The sequence below is a fragment of the Oncorhynchus tshawytscha genome, linkage group LG22 (assembly GCF_018296145.1).
Source record: "Oncorhynchus tshawytscha isolate Ot180627B linkage group LG22, Otsh_v2.0, whole genome shotgun sequence".
NCBI classification, from domain to species: domain Eukaryota; kingdom Metazoa; phylum Chordata; class Actinopteri; order Salmoniformes; family Salmonidae; genus Oncorhynchus; species Oncorhynchus tshawytscha.
The window spans coordinates 37845535-37860868 of record NC_056450.1 but is presented as its reverse complement, the minus strand read 5'-3'; the positions used below and the strand labels follow the sequence as shown (position 1 = coordinate 37860868).

The window sequence follows — 15334 nt, the reverse complement described above, 5'->3', positions numbered from 1 at the left end:
AGGCCTACTGTATACTAGGTTAAAATACTTCAAATAAAATGTCGATCTTGATCCCTTTGAATATAAGTGGTTTATTACAAACATATTACTCTGAGGTCCTTGCATCCAGTGAACAGTACTGGACACCAGTGGTTCCCAACCAGAGCTACTAAGACCCCTGGTGGTACCTGCCCTATCCACAGGGGGTACCTGGTCTACCTACAGGGGGTACGTGAGAAGATCCATAAGACCATAGGCTTACTGGTAAAACGCACATGAGGGGGTACGTCAGGGGTACTCTGGGCAGAGAAAAATTCAGTTGGTGGTACATTAACAGAGAAAGGTTGGGAACCACTGTTGTACACAAAAGTGATTGCAATGGTTGGATAAGAACACACACACACATGCAAAGATACAATACACAGGCTGAGTCACGTGTCTGTGTTTCGGCCTGTGACCATGACAATCGTCTTCAGTGAAATAGGAAGCAGTGTCCTAGCATGGTGTCAGATGAGGTGTGAACAGTCATGCACCATGTCAGACAAAAGACACTGACAGATGGAAGTTTCCAGCTAGACAGGCTGGCTGTGTCTGAGCGGAGTCTACAATCCCACTGCCTCCATTTCTTGGTTTCCATCCACTTTCCTGTAAAGAACAAAATGGCTTTGCAAGTGAAACAATGTCATAGAATTATCAGGAAAGCTTACATGTCTTCCTAAAATAATAATAATAATAATAATTAATTATATTTTTTATAAAATCATACTGTAGATTCTATTATGTACATTATTTTCATATTACTATTTGTATTACTTTTTTTTAATCTACTTTTATTTACTACTTGTTATTTTGGTACTCTTGTATTTGTCATTGCTGAGGAGCATTAGCAAGTAAGCAAATGGCTGTACCATGTGCACGTGCCCAATAAACTTTTATTTGATTTGCGAGAAAAACAAAAACTAGACAGCTACAGTGATCTACCACTAGATGTCAGTCTAGCATACAATCAGTTCAACCAATTAATCCAAGTAATGTAGATCCACTGTAGGGTATTGGGACTATCAACAGGATGGAAACTCACTCTGCTTTCTGTAGTTCCTGTTGGATCTGGCCGCGCCGCTCCTCATTGATGGGGTAGAAATAAAACAGCCCCAGACCAATGAGGAGGAGGACGACAGGCACAGGGGCGAACAGGACCCGCAACGCTGTGATCACAGCTGGGTTCTGCCTGCAGGCCCCAGGCTTATACCCTGCAAAGCTGAAGGTGGGGAGAGGAGGGTTACACTCGGTAGACAAGCAATTACCGAAGAGGGGAAACGCTTCTGAAAGTCCCACCGCACTACAGATAGAATCCAAGCATTGGTATAAATATAGATTTTTTAAAATATTTTTTAAATCTTTATTTAACCAGGCAAGTCAGTTAAGAACACATTCTTATTTTCAATGACGGCCTGGGAACAGTGGGTTAATTGCCTGTTCAGGGGCAGAACGACATGTCAGCTCGGGGGTTTGAACTCGCAACCTTCCGGTTACTAGTCCAACGCTCTAACCACTAGGCAAATAGAATTTGAATCATGTATGGAATTATTTTACATCAACATGACTCTTCATTTGGGTGCTGTTTAGAGACATGACAACGGTCTAAACAGCACCCAAATGAAGAGTCATGTTGATGTAAAATAAATCCATACATGATTCAAATTCTATTTGTACCAATACTTAGGATTGTAGTCTCCAATCCCTGCAGGTGGAACTCACTGTAATGCCAGAGTGGAGATGCCCACAGACATCCCCCCTCCAAACTTGTTGAAGAAAACATAGCAGGAGTAAAACATGGGCTCTAGGTCTGTACTGGTGGGATTCTTCACCTTGAAGTCATCAACTACATCCGGCAACATAGACCTGCACACAGACAGGATGACAAGGTACTGTGTGAGAATACATTGTAGACTATTTCACTAAATAAATAACACATTTATTACTGTCCACTTCTTCTTCCTTCCTTCCTTCCTTCCTTTAGTAGATGATTTAATAGTTGTAGTAAAACACAGATGTTTCTCAGCTCAGAGAGCACTGCAGACCATTTCTTAACTTTCCTCATGACTCAAGTCTTTAAGAGTGTGGTCTCCAATAGCTGTGGAACAATAAGAATCTCAGAGTGTGTGGGAGGGAAGCCCCAGTCCAGAGTGTGTGGGAGGGAAGTGCCCCAGTCCAGAGTGTGTGGGAGGGAAGTGCCCCAGTCCAGAGTGTGTGGGAGAGAAGTGCCCCAGTCCAGAGTGTGTGGGAGGGAAGCCCCAGTCCAGGGAGGAAGTGCCCCAGTCCAGAGTGTGTGGGAGAGAAGTGCCCCAGTCCAGAGTGTGTGGGAGAGAAGTGCCCCAGTCCAGAGTGTGCCCCAGTCCAGAGTGTGTGGGAGGGAAGCCCCAGTCCAGAGTGTGTGGGAGGGAAGTGCCCCAGTCCAGAGTGTGTGGGAGGGAAGTGCCCCAGTCCAGAGTGTGTGGGAGAGAAGTGCCCCAGTCCAGAGTGTGTGGGAGAGAAGTGCCCCAGTCCAGAGTGTGTGGGAGGGAAGCCCCAGTCCAGAGTGTGTGGGAGGGAAGCCCCAGTCCAGAGTGTGTGGGAGGGAAGCCCCAGTCCAGAGTGTGTGGGAGGGAAGCCCCAGTCCAGAGTGTGTGGGAGGGAAGCCCCAGTCCAGAGTGTGTGGTAGGGAAGCCCCAGTCCAGAGAGTGTGGGAGGGATGCCCCAGTCCAGAGTGTGTGGGAGGGAAGCCCCAGTCCAGAGTGTGTGGGAGGGATGCCCCAGTCCAGAGTGTGTGGGAGGGAAGCCCCAGTCCAGCCCCAGTCCAGAGTGTGGGAGGGAAGCCCCAGTCCAGAGTGTGTGGGAGGGATGCCCCAGTCCAGAGTGTGTGGGAGGGAAGCCCCAGTCCAGAGTGTGTGGGAGGGATGCCCCAGTCCAGAGTGTGTGGGAGGGAAGCCCCAGTCCAGTTACCAGGGAGACAGGGCCATTATGATAGGCTATACTGACCTAACTGTTTATATAGTGGCTTTCAAGATACTCTAGAGCACTGTTTCCTGAACTCAGTCCTCGGGACCCCTAGGGGTGCACATTTTGGTTTCTGCCCTGACACTACACCACTGTTTCAAATCAACAAAGGTTAATGATGATTTGAATCAGTTGTGTAGTGCTAGGGCAGTCCTGGGCAGCTCCAGTCCTCGGGGGCCTGACTGGTGTCACAGTTTTGCCCCATCCCCAAGCTAACACACCTTACTCCAATAATCACCCAATTATGATCTTCAGTTAAAAATACAATTAGTTTTACATCAGCTGTGTTTGCTAGGGATGGGGGTAAAAGTGTGACACCAATCAGGCCCTAGGGATGGGGGTAAAAGTGTGACGCCAAATCAGGTCAAAAACCAAAACATGAACCCCTTGGAACTGAGGTAGTAGACCCTGCTCTAGAAGTTGCCTATCATTGTGATGAAATCAAGAGGTCAGAACATAGTTCTGAGGACAAATGCAAGTTGTGGCTCCTTAATGAGACAGAGAAAGTCAAAACAGTATCGTGCATATTCATATAACATGACATTATTATGGGTGAAACAGTAGGAGGGTGTTTTACTCATTTCTGGCACCAACATAATGAGGGTGGGGGGGGCGAGCCGCCAGGGTTAGTGCTATGAGTAATCAGGTGTGACCGTGTGGTGTGGTTGGAGGCCTGGACTAGTTACAGTATGCTACAACATGTCGGTGTGTTTTATTTAACCTTTATTTAACTAGGCAAGTTAGTTAAGAACTAGTTATTATTTTTTTATAGTATTTTATTTACATTTTTTTTACATTTACCCATTTTTCTCCCCAATTTTGTGGTTACAGTTATGACTCATCGCTGCAACTCCCGTACGGACTCGGGAGAGGCAAATGTCGAGAGCCATGCATCCTCCAAAACACAACCAAACCAAGCTTCTGCTTCTTGACACAATGCCCGCTTAACCCGGAAGCCAGACACACCAATGCGTCGGAGGAAACACTGTGCACCTGGCGACCGTGCCAACTTGCATTGCGCCCGGCCCGCCACAGGAGTCGCTAGGGCGCGATGAGACAAGGACATCCCTGCCGGCCAAACCCTCCCCTAACCCAGGCGACGCTGGGCCAAATGGGTCTCCGGGTCGCGGCCGGCTGCTACAGAGCTACTGGACTAGTGGCAAAGCTAGCGATGCAGTGCCTTAGACCACTGCGCCACTCGGGAGGCACCAACAAATTCTTATTTGCAATGACGGCCTTCCCCGGCCAAACCCTATGGGACTCCCAATCACGGCCGGTTGTGAAACAGCCTGGAATCGAACCAGGGTCTGTAGTAACCCCTCTAGCACAGAGATGTAGTGCCTTAGACCGCTGCACCACTCGGGAGCCCTACACCATTGAACATGTATTGGTACTGTACCTCTAATGCTTGTTAATACTATCATCACTTTAGTCATCACATTTATTGTGTTTTGACCTACATTGCATCTGGAAAGTATTCAGACCCCTTGACAAGGTTGTAGCGTCATACCCAAGAAAATTCAAGGCTGTAAATTGTTGCCAAAGGTGCTTCAACAAAGTACTGAGTAAAGGGTCTGAATACTTATGTAAATGTGATATTTCAGTTTGACATTTTTCGTAAATTTGCAAATATTTCTAAAAACCTGTTTTTGCTTTGTCATTATGGTGTATTGTGTGTAGACTGATGAGGGAAAGAGAAAAAACAAACAATTTAATCAATTTTAGAATAAGGCTGTAACGTAACAAAATGTGGAAAAAGTCAAGGGGTCTGAATACTGTCAGAAGGCATTGTATGTGTACAAACACAAACTCTCACCAGGGCAGCAGGTAGAGTGCCGATAGACTAGACCCAGATATGATGGACATAATGATGAAGACAGGCAGGTTGCTCTGTATGGACGCAATGATCACAAGGGCTGGTGCATACATCTGAAAAAAAGGAGAAACAACAGACAGAGTGATGAAGGAAGTTCAGAAATGTTAAGGATCAGGTGAAACATATACATAACCACGTTCTTGTAAAAGGGAACTTACACAGAGTCCTATGTACAGCGTCGTCTTCTTCCCCAGTCTCAAAAGCAATGTCTGCCACAGAGGGATGGACAATGTGGCAGCTGTCTAGACAAGGACACACATACAACAAAAAAAGACACTCTTGTTACCTAAATCAATGCATGAACCTGCTCTGAATGAGTGTCAAGCGTGGTTACTTTACTCACTAGCAGGATAAGGACGAGGTGTTGGAAGTAGGCCCCCAGACCTGCAGCATGGGTACAGAAAAGGGCAAAGTTTCCTTGAGCCATCTGGGTAATGTCGCCGCGACAGGAAAGAAAGAGAATAATTTAAAAGTCATTAACATCTCCATGATCATCATCATCATCATCATACACACAAAACACACAGTCCAGACCCTAGGGCGACCCTCACCTGGAAGGCAAGCGAGGCAAAGAGAAACCCGAATACGAGTTTCACGTAAGGGGTGTGTCCCACCACCATCTTCATACCTGCCAGGTAGGGCATACGGATACGGTCCAGGGTACTGAGAGGAGCTGGGGTGGAAAGTGAAACAAATCATCAATAAATAGCCTGATGTCTCTCGTACCCCAGTCAAAAAATAATAATTAATCTACATACAACAGAAGCACCTAAGAAACCATACTCACCCAACTGCTCCTTCACACCCAGGAAGAGCACAACACAACACAGGAAATAGATTCCTCCCAAAACTAAAGCAGCAAGCACGTAAGCTCTCCTCTGAAGCCAAGACAGAAAAATAACTAAATGAATATTAAATCAGCGTATCTGTACTAAGACACACAACAACAAGCTCAGGGGAAAACGTCAAAAAAATACTTGTCAGTTCAGACAAGACAAGATTATACTTCCTGTAATGACCACAAATAGGGAAGAACCTATAACTGCAATGCTATTGCTGAATTTCTACAGTACAGGCAAATTCTAGTTCACACATTTGACATATTGCAGAGAGGAAGTGATGCAAAGTTGTCTTCTCGGTTACAGAAGAGTGTGATAGTGGTTATTGTAAGAGCGAGAAGAGAAAGACGGTGGGGGTTATGGATATGATGGACCAAACCGTGTTCTGAAGGGTATCAGTGAGGGGCGAGGAGACGTTACGGAGGGAGGCCTCGCTGTAGTTCAGCTGGCTGCAGACTTGTGCACTCTTAGCATGGTACACCCCCACAATCTGACCCTGAATGGTTGCACCCGCCAGTGTTGCAAACACCTCCATCCCCATTCCTGAGGGAAAAGAACTATTGAAGAGGATGGAGACATATACAATGAAAATATTGACATGGAATTAACCAACCAGGGGTACTAGGAACCCTTGGAGTACCTGGCCTATCCACAGGGGGTACTTGAGAAGACTCATGAGACCATAGGTTAACTGGTAAAAGGCACATGAAGGGGGTACCTCAAGGGTACTCTGGGCAGAGCAAAATGTACTTGGTGGTACAGTAACAGAGAAAAGTTTGGGAAACACTGACATGGAGAACAGTGAAGAGGAAATGGAGATGAAAAACATTTGACCTCAGGTGTTTTGGGGGTTAAAACCAAAGATGCTCTTTTTAAAAACAATATTACTGTATGAGGCAACTCCACCACTTCTTTACCTATAGCACAATACCAGTGTCAACATATGTGAAAACGGTCCATTTCTACATTTTGTAGAAGAAAAAGTATATAGTTCTACCTGATAACATCAAAAGTTTAAACGTTTTAAAAACAGTGATTTTCAAATACTATTATCCCTTTCATACTGTAATGAAACAGCAGGGAGCAGGTCTCGAACCCTCGACCTTGGAGCCCGAGGTCCGGCGTGCTATCGACTGTGCCGCAAAAAGAATCCTCGTGCGACAGGGTCGATTTCCGCTTATAAACCCAGGGTCGTTACAATACTAAAACGTTTTTCCCACCAACTTCACCATACCGTCAACTATTATCCAGCATCTTCCTTATATCTGAAAGGTATTACCGGTATCAATGTCAAAACATTTATTTCTGCATAACTAATCATTTCGATAAACTTTGGCCTAAGGCTTAGCATAACATTTTGCCGCAATGCTGAGGCAGCAATCGTTGTAAAGGTATTCCCTTGTGTGGTCAAGAACATTTATGCAGCGTTTTTATTAGGACAGCGCCAGCATGCTGCTTTGAGACATTTCTGTGGGGTCTCATCCTGATAAATCAATCAACATTTTCACCGAATCTCCGTTTGTATATTGGTTAGGCTACAATTAGGCTGGGGAAATGTTAGCTAAATTGAGGTGAGTGCTGCTCATGATCATCTCGTCTAGTTGGCTCATTTATTACAACATTTTACCAGCATGTTATGTAGTTTAACAAGTGGATTATTTCGCAGTCCCTTAATAGCCTTAGCTTACTCCCGACCAAAAGCCTTCGACTTCACTGACTGTGATTTTGTTTCACCGAATCTCCGTCTGTATAGAGAGGATTTGGTTAATTGATTTCTTTCCCCAAAGCACACACATCCCTGGGTCGCTCCTCTTTTCAGTTCGCTGCAGCTAGCGACTGGAACGAGCTGCAAAAAAAAAAACAATCCAACTGGACAGTTTTATCTCCATCTCTTCATTCAGAGACTCAGTCATGAACACTCTTACTGACAGTTGTGGCTGTTTCGCGTGATGTATTGTTGTCTCTACCTCCTAGCATTTTGTGCTGTTGTCTGCGCCCCAATAATGTTTATTACATGTTTTGTGCTGCTACCATGTTGTTTTGCTACCATGTTGTGCTGCTGCCATGATGTGTTGCTACCATGCTATGTTGTTGTCTTAGGTCTCTCTTTATGTAGTGTCTCTTGTCGTGATGTGTGTTTTGTCCTATCATTTTATATCCCTGCCCCGGTCCCCGCAGGAGGCCTTTTGCCTTCTGGTAGGCCTTCATTGTAAATAAGAATTTGTTCTGAACTGACTTGCCTAGTTAAAATAAAGGTTAAATAAATCAAATTAAAGTCGCTCTAGTTTATGTATTTGCTCATCTATCACTAATCAGAAACAATTAGCATGCAATAACGCCAGTCTAAAATATGCCAGCCTAAAATGTGTAGGCATATTATTTTTGCTCGACTTCGTAAAGGCAAAAGCACGTGGTTACTAGTCCCAACGCTCGAACCACTAGGCTACCTGCCGCTCTGCCTCACAAACACACACGATCGTCCTCCCTCAAGCGTCTTAGACGATCGTGCCACCTCAAAAGCTAGCTAATGAGGTGAAGCAAGCACGAAACTTCAGGCTAAGGAGTTTCACACATCCCTATGTGCTCCATCCACCCCTCAAACATAGTCAACAGCGACCCCAGTGAGCTCAACTGTAGATCCGGGTCACGGTACCACAGCTTGACATCCTTTTATTTATTTAGTTATTATTATTATTTTAAGTAGAACCTTTCATTTAACTAGGCAAGTCAGTTAAGAACAAATTCTTATTTACAATGACGGTCTACCCCTGCCAAACCCAGATGATGCTGGGATGATTGTGCGTCGTCCTATGGGACTCCTAATCACAGCCGGATTTAATGCAGCCTGGATTTTAACCAGGTACTGTTGTGACACTGAGATGCAGTGCATTAGACCGATGCGCCACTCGGTGACATCTGCAGTCCTTGTGCCTCCTTGCAGCATGCCTAAGGCACATTCAAACAGATGAGCAGGAACCCTGGGCATCTTTCTTTTGGTGTTTTTCAGAGTCAATAGAAAGGCCTCTTTAGTGTCCGAAATCTTCATAACTTTGACCTTAATTGCCTACCGTCTGTAAGCTGTTAGTGGCTTAAAAATTTAAACCCTTTACAATGAAGATCTGTGAAGTTTTCTGGATATGTATGAATTATCGTTGAAAGACAGGGTCCTGAAAAAGGGACGTTTCTTTTTTTGCTGAATTTAGAAACACTGCTGTTTTCAGACACTGGTTTGGTGCTGGAGATAATGAATATGAGGTTGAAAAGTGGCAGAATTGCCATTCAAGGCATACTGTCCATAGACTGAAACCAAGCCAGTATTTATATTATCTCTAATGCACACAACACTTCTTAAATTAGGCATCTTTTCTTTTGTTTACACTGAAGTTCAGGAAATGTGTCTGTGTCTCTGATCCTTGACCTGTTAACTTTAGCTTGCTTTCAGCCAACACCCCATCCACAGCAAACAGAGTCAGTCACTGCCAGGAAACCAAACCCTCAACAGTCAGGCATGAAACTGACATCCTGTCTGGCCTGCCTACGTCTCTATACAAATAATAATAATAGTGATAACCACTACATAGGCTACATCACAAAAACGGAGAACATTAAGAGTTTCAGTGATGGTTGTACCATCATCATTATCATAAGAATGTGTTTACTAATAATTTAATCCGGGAAGTTCTGCTAAAATTAAATGAAATCATAGTTTCCAAGGGAAACCTGAAACAATATCTGATGAGTGATTTAACTCCAGAGGATGCCTTACTGTAGCCGGTGGCAGAGTCTCTGTCCTTCTGGTCACCCCCCAGGAACATGTTGAGTGAAGAGTAGGGGACATGATAGCACTGGAGAGGGAAGAGATGGACATTAACCACAGGAACATGTTGAGTGAAGAGTAGGGGACATGATAGCACTGGAGAGGGAAGAGATGGACTTTAACCACAGGAACATGTTGAGTGAAGAGTAGGGGACATGATAGCACTGGAGAGGGAAGAGATGGACTTTAACCACAGGAACATGTTGAGTGAAGAGTAGGGGACATGATAGCACTGGAGAGGGAAGAGATGGACTTTAACCACAGGAACATGTTGAGTGAAGAGTAGGGGACATGATAGCACTGGAGAGGGAAGAGATGGACTTTAACCACAGGAACAATGCACAAAGAACAGTAGAGTATTTGGCTGTAATCACCGCTTGTTATGGAAACTGCTTGGCACCCGACACTACAAGCTTGGCACACCTGTATTTGAGGAGTTTCACCCATTCTTCTCTGCAGATCCTCTCAAGCTCAGTCAGGTTGGTTGGGGAGTGTTGCACAGCTATTTTCAGGTCTCTCCAGAGATGTTCTATTGGGCTCAAGTCCGGGCTCTGGATGTGCCACTCAAGGACATTCAGAAACTTGTTCCGAAGCCACTCCTGCATCGTCTTGGCTGTGTGCTTCGGGTCATTTTCCTGTTGGAAGGTGAACTTTGGCCCCAGTCGGAGGTTCTGAGCAGGTTTTCATCAAGAATCGCTCTGTACATTGCTCCGTTCATCTTTGCCTCAATCCTGACTAGTCTTTCAGTCCCTGTAGCTGAAAAACATCCCCACAGCATGATGCTGCCACCACCATGCTTCACTGTAGGGAGGTGCCAGGTTTCCACCAGATGTGACACTTGGCATTCAGGCCAAAGAGTTCAATCTTGGTTTCATCAGACCAGAGAATCTTGTTTCCCATGGTCTGAGAGTCTTTAGGTGCCTTTTGGCAAACTCCAAGTGGGCTGTCATGTACCTTTCACTGAGGAGTGGCTTCCGTCTGGCCACTCTACTATAAAGGCTTGATTGGTGGAGTGCTCCAGAGATTGTTGTCCTTCTAGAAGGTTCTCCCATCTCCACAGAGGAACTGTAGAGCTCTGTCAGAGGGACCATCGGATTCTTGGTCACCTCCCTGACCAAGGCCCTTCTCCCCCGACTGCTTATTTAGGCCGGACAGCCAGCTCTAGGAAGAGTTTTGGAGGTTCCAAACTAATTCCATTTAAGAATAATGGAGGCCACCATGTTCTTGGGGCGCTTCAATGCTGCAGAAATGTTTGGTAACCTTCCCTAGATCTGTGCCTCGACACAATCCTGTCTCAGAGGTCTACGGACAATACCGTCGACCTCATGGCTTGGTTTTTGCTCCGACATGCACTGTCAACTGTGGGACCTTACAGCGCCTTGCAAAAGTTTTAATCACCTCTTGGCGTTTCTCCTATTTTGTTACATTACAATCTGTAATTTAAATGGATTTTTATTTGGATTTCAGGTAATGGACATACACAAAATAGTCCAAATTGGTGAAGTGAAAAAAATAACTTGGTCAGGGTCAGGGACAAAGTTGTGGAGTAGTACAGATCAGGGTTGGGTTATAAAAAAAATATCAGAAATTTTGAACATCCCACGGAGCACCATTAAATCCATTATTTAAAAAATAGAAAGAATATGGCACCACAACAAACCTGCCAAGAGAGGCCGTCCACCAATTCTCACGGACCAGGCAAGGAGAGCATTAATCAGAGAGGCAACAAAGAGACCAAAGATAACCCTGAAGGAGCTGCAAAGCTCAACAGCAGAGATTGGAGTATCTGTCCATAGGACCACTTTAAGCCATACACTCCACAGAGCTGGGCTTTACGGAAGTGTCCAGAAAAAAGCCATTGCTTAAAGAAAAAAATAAGCAAACACGTTTGGTGTTCGCCAAAAGGCATCTGGGAGAGTCCCCAAACATATGGAAGAAGGTACTCTGGTCAGAGGAGACTAAAATGTAGCTTTTTGGCCATCAAGGAAAACACAATGTCAGGTGCAAAACAAACACCTCTCATCACCCCAAGAACACCATCCCCACAGTAAAGCATGGCGGTGGCAGCTTCATGTTGTGGGGATGTTTTTCCATCGGCAGGGAAACTGGTCAGAATTGAAGGAATGATGGTTAGTGATAAATAAAGGGAAATTCTTGAAGGAAACCTGGTTCAGTCTTCCAGAGATTTGAGACTGGGACGGACCTTCCAGCAGGACAATGACCCTACGCATACTGCAAAAGCAATACTTGAGTGGTTTAAGGGGAAACATTTAAATGTCTTTAGAATGGCCTTGTCAAAGCCCAGACCTCAATTTAATTGAAAATATGTGGTATGACTTAAAGATTGCTGTACACCAGTGGAACCCATCCAACTTGAAGGAGCTGGACCAGTTTTGCCTTGAAGAATGGGCAAAAATCCCAGTGGCTAGATGTGCCAAGCTTATAGAGACATACCCCAAGAGACTTGCAGCTGTAATTGCTGTAAAAGGTGGCTCTACAAAGTATTGACTTTGGTGGGGGTGAATAGTTATGCAAGCTCAAGTTCTGTTTTTTTGTCTTACTTCTTGTTTGTTTCAAAATATAAAAAATATTTAGCATCTTCGAAGTGGTAGGCATGTTGTGTAAATTAAATGATACTAACCCCCCCAAAAAATCTATTTTAATTCCAGGTTGTAAGGCAACAAAATAGGAAAAATGCCAAGGGGGTGAATACTTTGCAAGCCACTGTATATAGACAGGTGTGTGCCTTTCCAAATCATGTCCAATCAAATTGAATTTACCACAAGTGGACTCCAAGTGGACTTCTCAAGGATGATCAATGGAAACAGGGTGCACCTGAGCTCATTTTCGAGTGTCATTGCAAAGGGTCTGAACACTTATGTAAATAATTTTTTTCAGTTGTTACATATAACATTTGCAAAAATCTCAAAATCTGTTTTCACTTGGTCATTATGGGGTATTTTGTGTAGATTGTAGAGGATTTTTACATTTTATTTAATCCATTTTAGAATAAGGCTATAACGTAACAAAATGTGGAAAAAGTCCAGCGGGTCTAAATACTTTCCAAATGCACTTTATATGTACATATCTACCTCAATGACCTTATACCCCTGCACATCAACTCAGTACTGGTACCCCTGCACATCAACTCAGTACTGGTACCCCTGCACATCAACTCAGTACTGGTACCCCTGCACATCAACTCAGTACTGGTACCCCTGCACATCAACTCAGTACTGGTACCCTGTGTATGTAGCTAAGTTATTGTTCCTCATTGTGTATTTATTTCTTGTGTTATATTTTTAAAAAAGTTCTATTATTTCTTTTTTTTACTCCTTTGCATCGTTGGGAAGGGCCCGTAAGTAGGCATTTCACTTAGTCTACACCTGTTGTTTACGAAGCATGTGACAAAATAACATTTCATTTGATTTGAGCTTACAGTCATGAAGGCATCAAAGAGGCAGCTCCAGATGAAGAACCAGAAGAAACTGGAGGAGGGAGACATGGACTCCTGAGGTGTGAACCACATCATGATGTAGGCCAGGACGCCCAGAGGCATGGAGAATACGATCCTGAGGGGTGGAAGGGAGGGAATATTGCACATTACTTGAATGGTGAAATCATGGGCAGTTTTATCGTGTTTTATCATCAGAATGTATCCTAAATCAGTGATGTGGTGTGCAGAGAAAGAAAGGTTACCTAGTCAGTTGTACAACTGAATGCATTCAACTGAAATGTGTCTTCCGCATTTAACACAACACCTCTGAATAAGAGGTGCGGGGGGCTGCAGATATTAAGGGCGTTGCTCTTCTGAAGTCACTAACCAGGGAATGAGTTTGCCGATGCGTGTCCTACCACTCTTGATGACCATATATCCCACCAGAGGGTCAGTGATGGCATCCCATGCCCGGCCAAGGAAGAGGATGAGAGATGCATAGAAGGCCCCCATCTAGAGGTGCAGTATAAAGAATCATTACTGGGTAGTGGTGGAGGTGGTGGGGTTGTTAAGAAATGAGCCTCTGCCTGGTGTTAATAGAACTCACTAACTAAAGTAATAGAGTTGACAGTGTTGTTAAATTACAGAGGGTGGCTGCTCTGTTGCATCATGGGATGAGGGCTGAGTGCAATACCACACCAATAAATATATATAACAAAAGCAGAATCTAAAATACACACTATGCTATTACCATCATATACGGTGCTGTTTGGTTGGTATAGTCGGCCTAAAGTAGTAGAATCTTACATTGAATTTCTAGGAGGTACTAATGAGGGGTTTATAGCCAAGGCCACACATAATGGGGAAGTTACGAAATAACTTTTGTTAAACAACTCAACAAAGTGCATTTGATGCCAATAACTAAACTTCAGCCATGATGTTCGAGGCAGAATTAGTTGATCATTTTCTGCATTATAAAAACAACTTTCTTTGGAGAAGGGATGAGAGTTACAGTAATAATACAAATATTTACATTCCCACCACACACATGTACAACTCCACCACACACATGTAAAACTCCACCACACACATGCTACAGGCATTACAAAACATGCTATAAGAATTGAACTGAGGACACTATTCCAGTCAACTTGGAATAGTCTTCAGAAGAAAAAAAAACATCAATATATTACTACCATCCTTATTGATTATACTGACATTATAATCCTCATTATTAATATGGGTGGGCGGGGGAAGTAGATATTTTCTACAAAATTCCATCTCAGATCAATAGTTGAGGTTAAACGGCAGTGTCTTCCAGGCAGACCTCATCCGACCCCCAGCACTGACCTGTACAACATCCAGCAGGAAAATCTGCAAGAAGAATCCCTTTGCGTTGGCCGTCATCTGATAGGGCATGCCACCAACTGCATAACTTATCTTCCTGGAGAAAGGAATGCCTCTGGTTTTCTGCAAGAATATTACATGGTTTATTTAGCCTGCTCAATTCACATTAGTCCGAAGTTCGGTGGATACAAATTGAGAAAGGTTACAAAATAACGGGCAAAATAATATTACCCGTGTTGCGTTTCCATCCTTCGTTGTAGCCAACTCATTTTTGTCCTCATAGGGTGACCCATCACTGATACCCGTGGTATGTGCCATTCTCTCGTTCACAACTTAAAAATAACTATAATTTTACGTGGTATGGTATTATTAGTAAGCGATTTGAACTTCAATAGAGTGAGTGGCGAATGCTCGCATCGGTTTAAAGCCGGTTCGCATTTTGCGGTGATATTCAACACAGGGTATTGATGCTTTGTCTTTCGGAATATTGTGAAACCACCAGTAACCACTCCTTGTTGAGATGACAACACCACCAGAAGGTTCCGATTACTATGGCTGGAGTACAAAAGTTGCATACAACTAAAATTAAAATAATAAACGTTTTAATGGGCTTACCCTACAGAAATAGCACTATAATGTACTGATAGACAAACATCATTCCATATTTAAGTGGCCCATATCTATTAGAAATAGAGCCCCAAAGTGGTGATGTCATAATACCCACAAAACCTAGCGGTCAAAACAGGGAAATGGTACCAATTGTTTTTTCATCATTCGTTCCAGTTTCAACTGACCTGAGCCCTAGGACCATGCCCCAGGACTACCTGACATGATGACTCCTTGCTGTCCCCAGTCCACCTGGCCATGCTGCTGCTCCAGTTTCAACTTCCACCTGACTGTGCTGCTGCTCCAGTTTCAACTGTTCTGCCTTATTATTATTCGACCATGCTGGTCATTTATGAACATTTGAACATCTTGGCCATGTTCTGTTATAATCTCCACCC

At 44.0% G+C, this 15334-nt stretch overlaps 1 protein-coding gene across 1 annotated transcript; it reads right to left on the bottom strand.

Moving 5' to 3' along the window:
• Window positions 1-51: 51 nt before the first annotated feature.
• LOC112222380 (sodium-dependent lysophosphatidylcholine symporter 1) lies at window positions 52-14829 on the bottom strand. Its single transcript, XM_024385168.2, has 14 exons — window positions 14562-14829; window positions 14334-14453; window positions 13372-13496; window positions 12987-13119; window positions 9497-9575; window positions 6110-6273; window positions 5679-5769; window positions 5443-5564; window positions 5235-5318; window positions 5050-5133; window positions 4832-4944; window positions 1738-1881; window positions 1061-1237; window positions 52-624 (listed from the first exon to the last, which is right to left on the bottom strand). Exons 1-14 carry the CDS (start codon window positions 14646-14648, stop codon window positions 582-584), a joined length of 1566 nt encoding a protein of 521 aa, XP_024240936.1. The 5' UTR covers window positions 14649-14829; the 3' UTR covers window positions 52-581.
• Window positions 14830-15334: the final 505 nt, after the last annotated feature.